General features: G+C 38.3%; 4 protein-coding genes across 7 annotated transcripts; 2 read left to right on the top strand and 2 right to left on the bottom strand.

Moving 5' to 3' along the window:
- Position 1: 1 nt before the first annotated feature.
- Positions 2-380, top strand: LOC6561048 (39S ribosomal protein L34, mitochondrial). Its single transcript, XM_001987663.3, has 2 exons — positions 2-57; positions 119-380. The coding sequence occupies exons 1-2, from the start codon at positions 35-37 to the stop codon at positions 339-341; spliced, it is 246 nt and encodes an 81-aa protein (XP_001987699.1). The 5' UTR covers positions 2-34; the 3' UTR covers positions 342-380.
- Positions 381-1139: 759 nt separating this feature from the next.
- Positions 1140-3595, bottom strand: LOC6560748 (polynucleotide 5'-hydroxyl-kinase NOL9). Its single transcript, XM_001987664.3, has 3 exons — positions 3360-3595; positions 1596-3305; positions 1140-1538 (listed from the first exon to the last, which is right to left on the bottom strand). Exons 1-3 carry the CDS (start codon positions 3541-3543, stop codon positions 1279-1281), a joined length of 2154 nt encoding a protein of 717 aa, XP_001987700.1. The 5' UTR covers positions 3544-3595; the 3' UTR covers positions 1140-1278.
- A 312-nt stretch (positions 3596-3907) lies between these two features.
- On the top strand, positions 3908-7585 carry LOC6560749 (ras-like GTP-binding protein Rho1). 4 transcript variants are annotated; one of them, XM_032735341.2, is made up of 5 exons: positions 3908-4137; positions 4814-5086; positions 6655-6804; positions 6885-6965; positions 7032-7585. In XM_032735341.2, the coding sequence occupies exons 2-5, from the start codon at positions 4931-4933 to the stop codon at positions 7221-7223; spliced, it is 579 nt and encodes a 192-aa protein (XP_032591232.1). In that variant the 5' UTR covers positions 3908-4137; positions 4814-4930; the 3' UTR covers positions 7224-7585. The 4 variants fall into 4 exon arrangements, with proteins under 4 accessions (XP_032591232.1, XP_032591234.1, XP_001987701.1 ...); XM_032735343.2 differs by having other exon boundaries at positions 4923-5086; XM_001987665.3 differs by having other exon boundaries at positions 3908-4075; positions 4923-5086.
- A 1484-nt stretch (positions 7586-9069) lies between these two features.
- Positions 9070-12968, bottom strand: LOC6560750 (GTP-binding protein Rit2). Its single transcript, XM_001987666.2, has 4 exons — positions 12847-12968; positions 12457-12789; positions 12154-12210; positions 9070-11388 (listed from the first exon to the last, which is right to left on the bottom strand). The coding sequence occupies exons 2-4, from the start codon at positions 12683-12685 to the stop codon at positions 10877-10879; spliced, it is 798 nt and encodes a 265-aa protein (XP_001987702.1). The 5' UTR covers positions 12686-12789; positions 12847-12968; the 3' UTR covers positions 9070-10876.
- Positions 12969-13401: the final 433 nt, after the last annotated feature.

Consider the following 13401-nt stretch of genomic DNA (forward strand, 5'->3'; position numbering starts at 1 on the left):
TACGGTTACACTACAATCGCAAAACTTACTTAACATGCTGCAAGGTTTCCTACAAAGGTAAATAATGCATAATAAACGTACTTTATATGTGAAACATTAATAAATTCGGTGATTACAGAACGTGTCTCTCGGCGCTGAACACAGCTCAAACGCTGTTCGTGCGCCAGAAGCATGCCTTCGATCGTGCTGTGCTCAAGCCCAAGGTGCGCTGTCATTTTCCCAAACCCCGCGAGGTGAAGCGCATCAATGTCCACGGCTGGGAGACGCGCATGTCAACGCCGGAAGGACGCAGAGTGCTGATGCGACGCATCCTCAAGGGTCGACACGATCTATCCCACTAGTCTAAAATAATAAAATAAACCATTTCTTGTTATAATCAATGAGCAAAGTTTTTTGTGGCGATTGATTTGTGATTGAGGATTGATCCCATATATTGCATTGAATCCTATATACTGCTCATCCCTTCTAAAAACAAAGTATAGAGCAAAGATCTGTGGAAATTAAAAAAGTACTTTAGAGAATTTTAAATAAGCCTCAGCTTTTTAATAGCTTAAGGTACAAATAAGGCTTGAAGCAAAATGCTTAGCCATTTATCAACAAAATGAATTATGTACGGAGAGGTAAAGCAAACCTTAAATCTTCTAACAAGAGTAAATTCGACACGATTCTTAGGCTATTTTCAGCTACCAGCCAGTGTTAACAGCTGTTAAGTTTTGTCTGCCTGCCAAAATTTGACGGGAGCTCAAGTTATAGTTGCAATGAATCGTATCTTTATTAAATATTTCACGAGCAAACTGCACATCAGCTGCTGTCAGGTGTGACGCGCAATTGGCATGTTGCCTACCTTGTACAGAGTAACCATGAGCGAGTATGATACGGTCCGAATGTTTGGCTGCTGCAGCCAGCGGTTCAGCGGGCGCTCTTAGCAGAGAGAGCGCCCCACAAAGAGAGCGCTGTTAATACTGGCTGCAACTCAAGTGCACGAAGCATAGTAATTACAATTAACATTACCCTTTTTATATTATGCTTCTCAGGCTGCCAAATTCAAACATCCCAATAATTTACACAAATTGAAGATTCTTTGCTGCCTGGGTGCAAGGTGATATTCCGATTTTCTATATACATTAGCTATTTTATCCCATTATCTGGAAGTTCACTTTAAAAATCGCTGTCACTTTTTCATTCAACCTAAAAACATTCAATAATATCCAAATGCTTACAGGCTAATTTTACACATATTCATTTATATATGTAGAATTTATTACTTGGATAGATTTACTATTTGATGACAGGTTGTCCGAGGAATTCAGGTGGTCGATGGTAGAAGTGCTGTATGCTCTTGGACGACTTGGAGTCGTCGATGATGAAGACATATGGCACGTTGTTAGCTACGCCTGCGCCCTGATGCTTGAAGAAGCCCTGCGGCAGGCTCAAATCTCCGCCAAGAGCCAGGCAATTGACTTTCAAAAGTCGAGTCAAAGGCATCGCCGGCAGCAGATAAAGTTTCTCCGCATCGTAGTCAATGGCACGAACAACACCTGTGCAGATCGATAATTGAATGATAGTTGAGGAGTGATTAATTGATGTCTACTTACCGATGCCAAAGCACTCCACTGGCTGATTGCTTGCGGCGGATTTGCACAGATAAACCAAGTTGGCCTCGACGCCAGCGATGAGCTCCTCACGCGTCCAATCCTCCGCTGGGCGACACAGAATCTGCAGCTTATTTAGATCGATCTGCAGGGGTTGACAGTCTGTGAGGTGCTTCGCATTACCGCGTAATGCTTGGCTTAGCCGCGCCAGGAAATTGGAATAGCGCACATCCTTGGCACTCATCAGCCAAGGTTGATCGTAGCTACGATTCGGCGGCGGCAACGCGCTGCGCAACTGATGCAACGCATATTTCGGAAAGTCATCGCTCCGCTTGAACTCATCCGCTGTGTAGATGATGGGCACCACTCGAGCTAAGGATTTGCTGTCGAGTGGCTCCTCGAAATTGTTAATGGGCCGGTTGCTGGCTATTTGCACCACATCCGTTGGCTGGACGCAATCCACGATTAGGGCCATAAGTTCAAGGCCAAATCCTTTGTTATAGCCCATCGTATTGATCAGCCAAGGCATTTTTGCATATCCCTTCACGCCCCGGCAATGGCCCAACAAATGTCGCACTGATCTTGCGTATTCCTCGGCACACATCACCACATTCACATGACCCACAACAAAAGCCATGTCGGGTTGTTTGTTGAGAAAGAAACCGGGTCCCAAGAGTGGTGCATCGATGACGCAACATGAAACCGTTTGGGGCACAAATAACTCCGGCTGCCCAATGTCCAGGTCAATGACCAACAGTTTCTGAAAGCGTTCTAAATGCCGATTGATGAGGTAACGGATCAGTGTGGATTTGCCCACACCCTTGCCACCGGTGACCATAAGCCGGCTGCCCGACTGCAACGCCAGCTTTGTCCAGACAGTGGGCACCTGCAGCGCTCCCCCTCGCCTGTCCGCACACTGAACGAGGGAATTGAGTAAATATTCGCTGGCATAGTGTGGACGATTCGTGGCATTCACCAGCGGGAAAACATTCTCTGCCATGTGCTTGGCAAATGTTGCCAGCAGATTCTGTGCTCCGGTATTCCGTTGCAGCAGTACAATTGCATCGCATTGGGCATTGTAATTGCCCAAAATGTTGTCCAGCTGAGCGCGCGAGAAATTCTCGTTGAGATCCTGCCAGTTGACATTGTCTTTGGGCGGTTTCTTGTTGGCCAACGGCGAAATGACCACCCAGTTGAATCCCTTAGGCGAATATATGTTCAATGGATCCATGGGGCGTGCTTTGTAGCCATTAATTGTAATGCGACCGCATAGCAAGGTGACCACCACGGTGCCATAAAATTCTACATCCTGTTTGAGCACAGCAAGCACAATGTTGCTCTTGAAGCTGTTCTCAAATATGCTTAACTCCGGCAGATCCTCAGCATCCGTTTCCGTGCTATCCTTACTTGGCATCTCCGCATCTTTAGCCACTTGGGTTTCTCCTCCAGGCTCTTCAGAATCTATAGATTCGCTTGGAATTTCAGTTTCCGGATCAATTTCGCTTGTTGGGTTTGTTCCGTTTCCTAACGGAATTGAGATAATTTCTGCTTCTGGTAGATCTTCAATATCAAATAGCAATGATTTTTCTACCCTTTTCTCATCTACAAAAAATTTGAATTCCCCAATCAAATATTCATGCTCTTTTAATAAATATTCAGAGCTTACATTTTCACTGTACTCCTTATCATCGCTCTTCAAATCAGAGGTGATCTCTGTAATGAAATGTTTTTTAAAAAACTTAACTATACAATAATTCAACTTCTTACCATAATCATTGTTGGAGTTTCCAGTTTCAGTGTCTAATTTAAATCGTTTTTCAAATCTGTTGATTGGGAAAGTCTTTGATTTACGCTTCGTAACTTTCACGAAATTTCTATTAGGATTGAAGTCTTTCATAGGTTTCGTTTTTATTTTAACTCCGTTCTCAACACTGCTCTTTTTAATCTTCATGATTATAGCTTTATGCTCATTGATTAATTTTAAAGAGAGATAATTGTTTATTTTGGATAACCAAATAATAATAATGCCAGTCCATGCGACTTGAGTTTCAAGAAGAAGAAGCAGATTAGTGATGAGTGATTTTTGAAAGTAGCTGTCACTGTTGCAGCTGAGTCACAGTTTCCCCAATCTCCCAGTGCAACTCTGAACGCCTTATCCAAACCACAATCAAAAAAATTAGATATATGTTACAATGTAAGTGATTAATGGAAGTTCATTATTAATTTGTAGCAGAAAATGACAGAACAGAATCGCTTGTGTCTATTTTCTTTTTGCTGTGCAGGTAATCTTTTTAGCTGAAATTGTTCAACACTGTCAAAAAAGTGCAACTCTGCGGCGCTCGAAGGCGTTGGTTGTTCATCTACCAAGAAAATTCATCGTCATTTTGCATGAGAAAAAAAAACGTCGAATTTTTAATTGTAATACCTTTTATACGAAACGAATAACGGTAGACGCATAAGAATCAACATATTTGTGCCATTTTGTAAGCATTTTAAGTGTCGAATTCGTACTGAGTGTTTGCAAAAAAAATATATATATTTAATTGTAAGTGAGAAAAGTTGAAAGAGCAGTGAAAAAATTCCACACACACACACACACTGCTATGCGCTCACACACAGTCACAGCAATCGAACTCACAGACAACATATGTATGTGTATGTGTGTATGTATGTACATAAATGCGATGATGTTTTTGGAATAAACGCACGAAGAGAGTTGTTGGCGGGCGAGGAAACAGACCAATGACGCGACCATTGGACTGTCTCACATATATATTTCAAGAAAAGTAAATAAATATGTATTAAATGTGGAGCGATTGCCGATTCTGCCCAATACGAATACCAATCACGTAAATAAAAATATGTATGTATGAAGTAGAGTGCTGCACAATTGGAGATGGATGCATTTGGATTTACATGCATACATAATAACTGGCCAAAAAGAACCCCCACCACCACCAACAACAACAACGGTTGATTGTTAAAAAAGCCTCATGCGGCTGTTCGCTGATGCTTCTTCTTCTCTGCTATAGATCGTCAGCAGCAGAAGCAGAAGCAACAACAAATGGGAGAGCCATTCAAAATGTATGACTCAAGTGTGTGTGTATGTGTGTGAGTGAGAGATTGTAGCACTGCGCGCATATGTATATGTGTATGTTCATGTGTGTTTGTGACTGTGTGTATTTCTGTGTTTTTTTCACTTTGATATTTTTTTCAAGCAGCTCGCGCAGTTTTCGCAAATAAATTAAACAGAACGCATCGCATCGCCGCCAACGTCGTCCGTCGTCGGTGTTTGCATCTTTGCTACTCTCTGCTCTCTGCCAATTCCAGAACCTCCAATGACGACGATTCGCAAGAAATTGGTAATTGTCGGCGATGGTGCCTGCGGTAAAACTTGCCTTCTGATCGTCTTCAGCAAAGACCAATTCCCCGAGGTCTATGTGCCCACCGTCTTCGAGAATTATGTCGCCGATATCGAAGTCGATGGCAAACAGGTAAGCTCCACTTTATAGCCCACTTTTTATAAATCCCTCCCAAAGATAAGCACGTGAACAATGTCTTTTTTTTTAAACAAACAACTTTTTGCTATAAGTTCTTGTCAATTTAATATTTAGGTATTTTCTTTTATTTTTAATAATAAAAGAAAAACCTTTTTATTAATTATAGTTTTGCATTTTTCGTAATAGTTAACAAAATATATTGCTTTCATATTCATTTGTATTTTTAAAATAGGCGTGATGCTGTTTAGAAATCTGTATTTTTTTTCGTGCTCGTGTCATGATAGAAAATACGACACCCAACTCTAATCACAACTTCCAGTGTCCTCCCCTCCCTCGCAACTCGTCTCATCTTGCAGCGTGCAAAATCATCTGATCATCGTTCTTACTTTGTGTAGTTTTTTCTCTCCATATATTCTCAACTAGGACCCCCCATACCACCCTCCACCGTTCACTTTCCAGCGCTGCATTCTGCGCTCATGTTGTAAAAAAAGTTGTGAGTCAATATCAATTGTTGGAAGGCAGACAAGTAGACAGGCAAACTAGACACCCGCTCGCTCGCTCACCCTCTCTTTCTCCCACTCTCGCCCTCTACTCTCCTTGCGCACGTAACGAACGGGCAGACTTACATACTATACGCACGCACGCATACACACACACATATACATAAACATACACATTCACACACGTACTAATACTAAAACATGTACTTGTATAGCAAGAGCTCCCTTCCTTCCGTTTCTTGCTGTGCGCTCTTGCTCTTTTTATTCGTCTTATACAAGCCCGTTGCGCACATACAGTTTTGCGCGCTGCTGTCCCCCGCTCTCTCTCAATCTCTTTCCCTCTCTCTCTCTTGGTATTTATATACATTTGTATGTCTCTCGCTCTCTCTTTCGTTCCCCCCTCATCCAATTGTTACCTGCGCTCACGTTTGGAGCCAATAGCACACCACGCTCTTGCTCTCAATTGTAATAAAATAAGCCAAAAGAAAAAAGACAAAAAAAAATACTGCTGTTGCCATTTTGATTTGCATTAAGTCATGTTTTGTGTATTTTATTTTTGATTTTCAGTTATTTGCTAAATGTTTCGCGTTTCTAATATTTTCATAAGTTTAGTTTTTTTTTTTGGTATGAACAATTTGCGCAGCACAATATGGCTGCGCTTGTATGTTGTGTTTGGATAGCGCTTACATGTGATGTACATATGTATGTATCTGTGTGTGTGTGTGTGTCTGTCGTTCACGTCATTCTACGTATTGTGTCTGATTAATACGTTTGGCATTTCCGCCAGTTCCTTGCTTTTTGCTATCTCTCAACTTGAAGTTGACTACTCTCGTCTGGAACGACTTCTTCGCCTTTGTGAAGATGATGATGATGATGTTGATGATGATTGAAACGGGCTTTTGTGCCACATAATTGCGATGAACTTAACGGGCGTCGTGTTATCACTCCATATAAACTTACTATATGCATTGTCATATATACCTACTTATATATAATACAACAGACACCTCTTCACACACAAATATAATGACGTGATTCTTTTTCTGTGCATTTATTTTCTAGGTGGAGTTGGCCTTATGGGATACAGCTGGTCAGGAGGATTATGATAGACTGCGACCGCTGAGTTATCCCGACACTGATGTTATACTTATGTGTTTCTCAGTGGATTCACCCGATTCGCTAGAAAATATTCCCGAAAAATGGACGCCAGAGGTAAGCAGTCGTTTGGAAATCAGAATTGTTTATTTACAAACTGTATGTTTATAATAACAATTGGGTATTCTTATTTTCAGGTCAAACATTTTTGTCCCAATGTTCCAATCATTTTGGTAGGCAATAAGAAAGATTTGCGAAATGATCCTAACACAATTCGGGTAAGTTCTCCATCAATACTCATAGAGTGTCGCATATAAAATTATATTTATCTTGGTTTTGTGCAGGATCTGGCAAAGATGAAGCAGGAGCCGGTTAAGCCGCAGGAGGGACGCGCTATGGCTGAGAAGATAAATGCCTTTGCCTATTTGGAATGTTCGGCCAAGTCCAAGGAGGGTGTGCGAGAAGTTTTCGAGACAGCAACCAGGGCTGCACTGCAAGTTAAAAAGCGGAAGAAGCCCAAATGCCTTTTGCTCTAAAAGAGCAAATAACAAAAAAAAGAATTCTATACATACACAAACACACACACCCATGTACACACATATACACACTCACACACACCTTTTACGAGAATAACAACAACAACTACTGCAATCAGCTAGCATGATGCGGGATCCGGCAACAAGCAGAAAGCAACGGCAGCAATAACACCTATAGCTACAGCCACAAACAAGCTACAACACACAACAACAACAAGAATATGAAGATGAAACGGGCAAACAAAACAAAAACAACAAAAAAAGAAGAAGAAGGAATGTCAAACGCGGATTTGATTTTATATACAGTCTAGAGTAGTTATTAACCGAAGTAAACAACAATAATAAATATCGCATTATTATTATTATTATTTGTAACTCTTGACGGCGTCGAAATCAGTCAACACTCGAAACTACCAATACATACTTACTCGTATATATATATGTATATACACACACTTATGTATGCATACCTATCTATTATCCTAGTATATCAGTTGTGTCCGTTGATTTTGAGATTAAAAGCCAGAACAGAAATGTGTCCAATACCTTTGTGTATGTGTGGCTGTGCGTGTGTATGTGTGTCAGTGTGTCTGTGTCTGTGCGTACGCGAGTGTATGTGTGTGTGTGTGGCGTTGAGTGATGATGCAGTTATTCATTTTTTCAAAGTCTTAAGGCAAATTATGATAAACGGACTACATAACAAAAAAACATACTGAAAGGGGTTAAAATGCAAGCATTCATAAACATACCAATTACAAACTTTTTTGACTCATATATATACATCTACATATATATATATATATAACAATATATATATATATAAACAGAGACCGCCAATAAACTAAACAAACACAAAACAGAAAATAAGAATACTACTTTGCAAACAGTACACAAATGAGAAAAAAAATGTTTAAACATAAGCCACAAGTGAGATGCATTCAATTTTTCACGTGCAAAAACAAGCTCGAGTTTTTAGTATTTGTATTTTGCATTAAACACAAGATAAATGAACGTATTTTATGATTTTATAAAATACCGAACATATATATATATATATACTACCACATATATATATGTATGCATATAAATATACAATACATATATGTGTATGTCTCTTTTTGTATTTTGTACCGTCAAATCGTGTAATTCTCACACAAACTCGAAAAAAGAAGAAAATGCGCCGTTTTCTACAAATGCTATATATACATATGCATATATATGTATGTATATATATACATATATACTATTTTCTACAGTTACTATTACACAATTTAAACAACAACAACAAGATGAAGAAAACGATCCGCTGCAAAAAGCGTCGAAAGTAATTGTAAATTTGTGCATTAAAAGTTTTGCTTCCTATACAATAAAACAAAAAAGAAAACAGCAACAACAACAAACAAATAAAACACATTTACCAGATAACCAAAATTAGAACTATGTATATATGTGTATATGTATACATATGCATATATAAACCAAAAACAACAAAAATCTTTTCTTTTCAAAATTTAAAAAAAATATTTTACTAAATAAAAATAAATAAAAAAAAAAATTTAAAAAAAAAAACGATAAAAATCTAAAACTCGCTGTGTTTTCAATTATTGCGGCAACGATGTGTTAAAGAAGAAATAGTTCTGTGGAACTTACAATCTTTTTTCAACTAAAGATAATCTAGCTTGAATTGAAATATTTGACAGAACAAATTAAAAGATGTTGCCTCAAATAAGAAAAAGAAAGTACAAAAACCTATCTCTCATTTGAGATAAATGTGTGTAGAGCGGGGAATAGTTTAATTTTCAGTCTTGTAAGTAAATAGTAAGATTAATTTAAAAAGAACACTTGATTTAACGGGGTTTCAAAAATCTTTATTCTGGGTTTTTTTTTTGTCATTTTCATTGATTTATTTTACATTTAAAATGTATGAATTAAATAGTTCAATTGATCGCTCGAAGCGCTCAACTTCGATTTTCCGAAACAAAACAATGCAAGTTGGGTCTTACCAGACTTGTGCTTCTATGATAATACTCGCATACAGCTACTAACATCTATTTTTTTCATTTCGTTTTGTTGTGTTATTGTTTCATGGGAAATACATAATCATATGTGATATATTTAACATATTTATTTTGTTTAATTTACCTTCCTTTCATTATATATCATCTCGCTCAATAATTTAAGTGACAAAAAAATTAAACATACAATTCCGAAGATTGCGCTTAACAATTACATAGCTCGTTATTCGGTTTGGTTATCAGGCAACATAAAGAGTTGGTTTCATTAAACGCCTGCAACAAACTGTTGCTTAACAATTTCAAATTGAAATTGATATAACAAATAGTATATAGACGGTCCTTAAAGCCATGTGCTGTGATGCTGATGCAGATGTAGTAACATTGATGTAAGGAACTCATTGTGATGCTCGCGGAAAGTCATAGATGTTACAAAGTAATTAACAAAACACAGAACTGTTGAACTTATACTAATAATAATAATAATATAAATAAACTTAAACGAGTTAACGCGTCAAACATTCTTATAAAACTTAAACAACAAATGCAAACGCATCAATAATAATATTACATAAAAATCACATTGGACAATGCAATATGCTCTTTTTTCTATTCTTTTCTTTTCTTTTTTTGCTTGTGCATTATAATCCGTGTTCGATCCGATCGACCTATCTCGCTTAAATAGGTTTAGTATACATACGTTTAATTCAACATTTATTCGATTAGTTAATTAATGTGTGTGCGTTCTGTGCGCCTGTCGTAATTAATTATAACAATAATAATAATACATGCACATAATACATAAATTCAATGCGCCTTCAAATTGTTTACACTTCGCCATTTGTTGGGACATTTGCTGCGACATAAAGCTCTGTTTGATTTACACTTGATCATATTTCGTATATAGATAGTATTCAAATATAGCCTTGGGCGCTTTATTGGCTTTAGCTAGGACTCAGTTTTGTATCGTTTCGTTTTTTCTTCTTTTTTTTTTGATTTAACGTTATTGATATTGCATATTTTTTGTATTGTTTTGGTTTCACTTTTTCGGTTTTTGTTAAAATTAAATGCATTTCATTTTTGTTTCTCATTTTGATTTGCCGTTCTGCCAATTTGTCTTGTTTTAGGAATCGACGTCTTCTTGTTATTTACTACATACGTGCATTGCTATATATATGTATTATTTGGATTGGTGCTTAAACATATTGATATACATAACTATATATTATATATTATCTTTCCTGCCTTCTCCTTCTCCTCCTGCTTTCAGTGTGCGTCTAGCACCTTAACAATACAAAGTCAACAAATACGATGTGGAATAACAAATCTAAAAATAAAAACAAACATAATTTTAACTAGAAACAAAGTTACGGTCGATTAGTTGTTGCCTTGCTCTGGCTATATACCAATTAGATTCGCAAACGCTTGATAAATTCAAGGATAAGACATCTATAATATGTCAACACACACACACACATATATATATATATGCGTACATATATTTATATATATATATATATATATATATATATATGATTGGTTGTGCCAAATAAATATATAGCATAACGCATTGATTAATATTGCACAATGTTTGCACTGCGAACTGAGTTGTTGTTGTGGTGGATTTTGTCTCCATTCAGTTTAGTTTAGATTGCGTCTACGCCTAAAGACCAATGCGAAAATGGAACGGATGCGCCACCAGCGACTGCGATGCCGAGTATGTATCTTCTCTGAGCTGGTGTCGGTGCCCTTTTGCATCTCCTTGCGACGGATTTCGCGGACGAGCGTATAAAACGCCTCGTCAATATAATGACGCAGCGCCGCCGATGTCTCGAAGAAGGGGCAACCGAACTGATTTGCCAGATTCTTGCCCTCCTCGGTGGTGACGCGTCGCTGAGATTCCAGGTCCACCTTGTTGGCTATCAACACCAGCGGTATATCCTCGGCCAGACGGACCCGCGTTATCAATTTGCGATACTCGGATGCCTCCTGAAAACTGTGACGATCCGTGACCGAATAGCAAATGATGAAACCTTCGCCGCAACGCATATATTGATCCCGCATGGCCGTAAACTCAACCTGACCAGCAGTGTCGAGTATGTCCAACAGCGCAGCCTCATTGTCAATCACCGCCTGTTGCTGGTAGGAGTCCTCTGCACAGAAAAAACAAGAGTTCATTGGTCAAATCAAAACAAATAAAAAAATGTGATAATTGACTTCGAACTGCCAAATTTAAGATACCCTTGCAGACTATGTCTATATGCTTTCTGTTATAGTTTTATGATATACTAATCCCATGTTTATAAAACTGTTGCTTAAATAATGTTTGAGTTTAGACCTCAAGGCGTTTACAAATCTTGAAGTCGATAGCACTTTAGAGAGATTATTCATGTAGTTATACAAATATCGGAATGTCAGTTCAGAATGTCCCTTAAGCAATTTCCTGATACTTTTTCTTACATATAAATACCATAGTTTTAGGGAGCATAATAATACTGATATTATAATAACAATATTTAAAAAAAAGGATAAGCAAACGTTACTTTCTTAAGAACTCGAATTTTGAACTTGATTTGAAAATTGATTTCTCAGTTTCGGTTATACATAATTATGTAGTCAAAATCGTTGTTCTCTTTCATGACGAAATTATCCTACAAACAATTTCCTAATACTTATTCTTACATACGCTAACTGTAAGACTGAGTGGTCTCTGCTCACATTTTTGAGGAACACGATAATACTAATAATATAATAGTAATATTATAATAAAATGTGGCAAGCAAACTTGATTTGAACACTGAGAAACTTTTGATCATAAATATATATAGCATATATCTTTGTCCTGAAATAATCATACAGTCCGCAAAGGTATCAAAGAAAAAGAAGACAGCAGCTGAATAAGAACAACTCGCACTCACCAATTGTTGGGTCGTGGTAGTCCAAGAAACTGTGACTGACGAACTGCAGGGTAACAGCTGTTTACGTGTGTTCGTGTGTGTGTGTGTGTTTTGGTTTGTGTACACGCAAAGTTAGCCGAACGCACGAAGCCAATGCCGGACGGTGTTTTTTGGGGGTTGATTGTGAGTGGTTTGGGTGGTTGGGTGGTCGTGTGCCATAAAACAAAGCGTAAAAGAAATTGAGATAATTTATTGATTTTTCGCAGCGCCCTCAATCGAAAGTGCGCAGTGATAAAAGGCTCTATTTTTTTTTGTCAAGCTTACCCGATTTGCCGACTCCGCCATCGCCGAGTATGACGATTTTATAGACTCGGAGACCGCCACGCATATTCTGTGGAGCAGTTGGTGGCTTGATTAATAACCCCATTTTATTGCCATTTTCCTTGCGGTCATCAGGCAGCTGCATCGAGTCCGTATCGGAGCCACTTGTGCAACTCTTCAATTTTGTGGATCTCTTGAGAGCGGCACAGCCAATCGACATATCGCCGGCCATCAATTTGATTCACAGCTTTTGTTGCTCCAAGGCGTGGCTAATTTGTTTGTCTTTTTGCCGCCGTCTACGTCTCCGTCGTCGGGGCGTAGCTTGTAGCTCCTGGCCTATAAGGTGTTTGCAAAATGTGATTTATGGCTGGCATTAATTTATTTTCAATTTACCACAACTTTGCACTTCGCCCAAATCCAACAACAAGTTTTGTTGACTTCAATCTAAATCGTATCTATACATAATTGTGCTGGGTTGTTTTCCCTCGTTCCGTTCTTAATATTTTTGTTGTTGTAATTTTTATGGTAGTATATCAGTGTGACCAAGCACACAGGAAATACCAAAAAAATACCAACAATGGTATTTGACAAAGGTGAAGAGGACACGGAATGGCAAAGGACGACGAGGATGTCGATTATCGTTCATAAAATTACTATCGATTATGGGCATTTGTTATCGCCTATCGCACTAATGTAAATAACTGCATGATTAAGTGCGGCAACAGTCAGTTGCTATAAATATTCGAGTTGCCATAAACGAAACACAACAACAAGAATTATATATTTATTTGTAATAAACTGAAGTGCAAACAGTTATGGGTATGTCGTAGTGATTTCAAGCAAAAGCCCAATTTCCCGCTATTTTCGAAAAAGCGACGGGAAAAGCTCGCTCGCTTGCGGCCCGCCAGTAGCCGCAGCCGCAACACCTCCGCCTGGCTGTCGTCGTTC

Source organism: Drosophila grimshawi, unplaced genomic scaffold, assembly GCF_018153295.1.
Source record: "Drosophila grimshawi isolate 15287-2541.00 unplaced genomic scaffold, ASM1815329v1 contig_1369, whole genome shotgun sequence".
NCBI classification, from domain to species: domain Eukaryota; kingdom Metazoa; phylum Arthropoda; class Insecta; order Diptera; family Drosophilidae; genus Drosophila; species Drosophila grimshawi.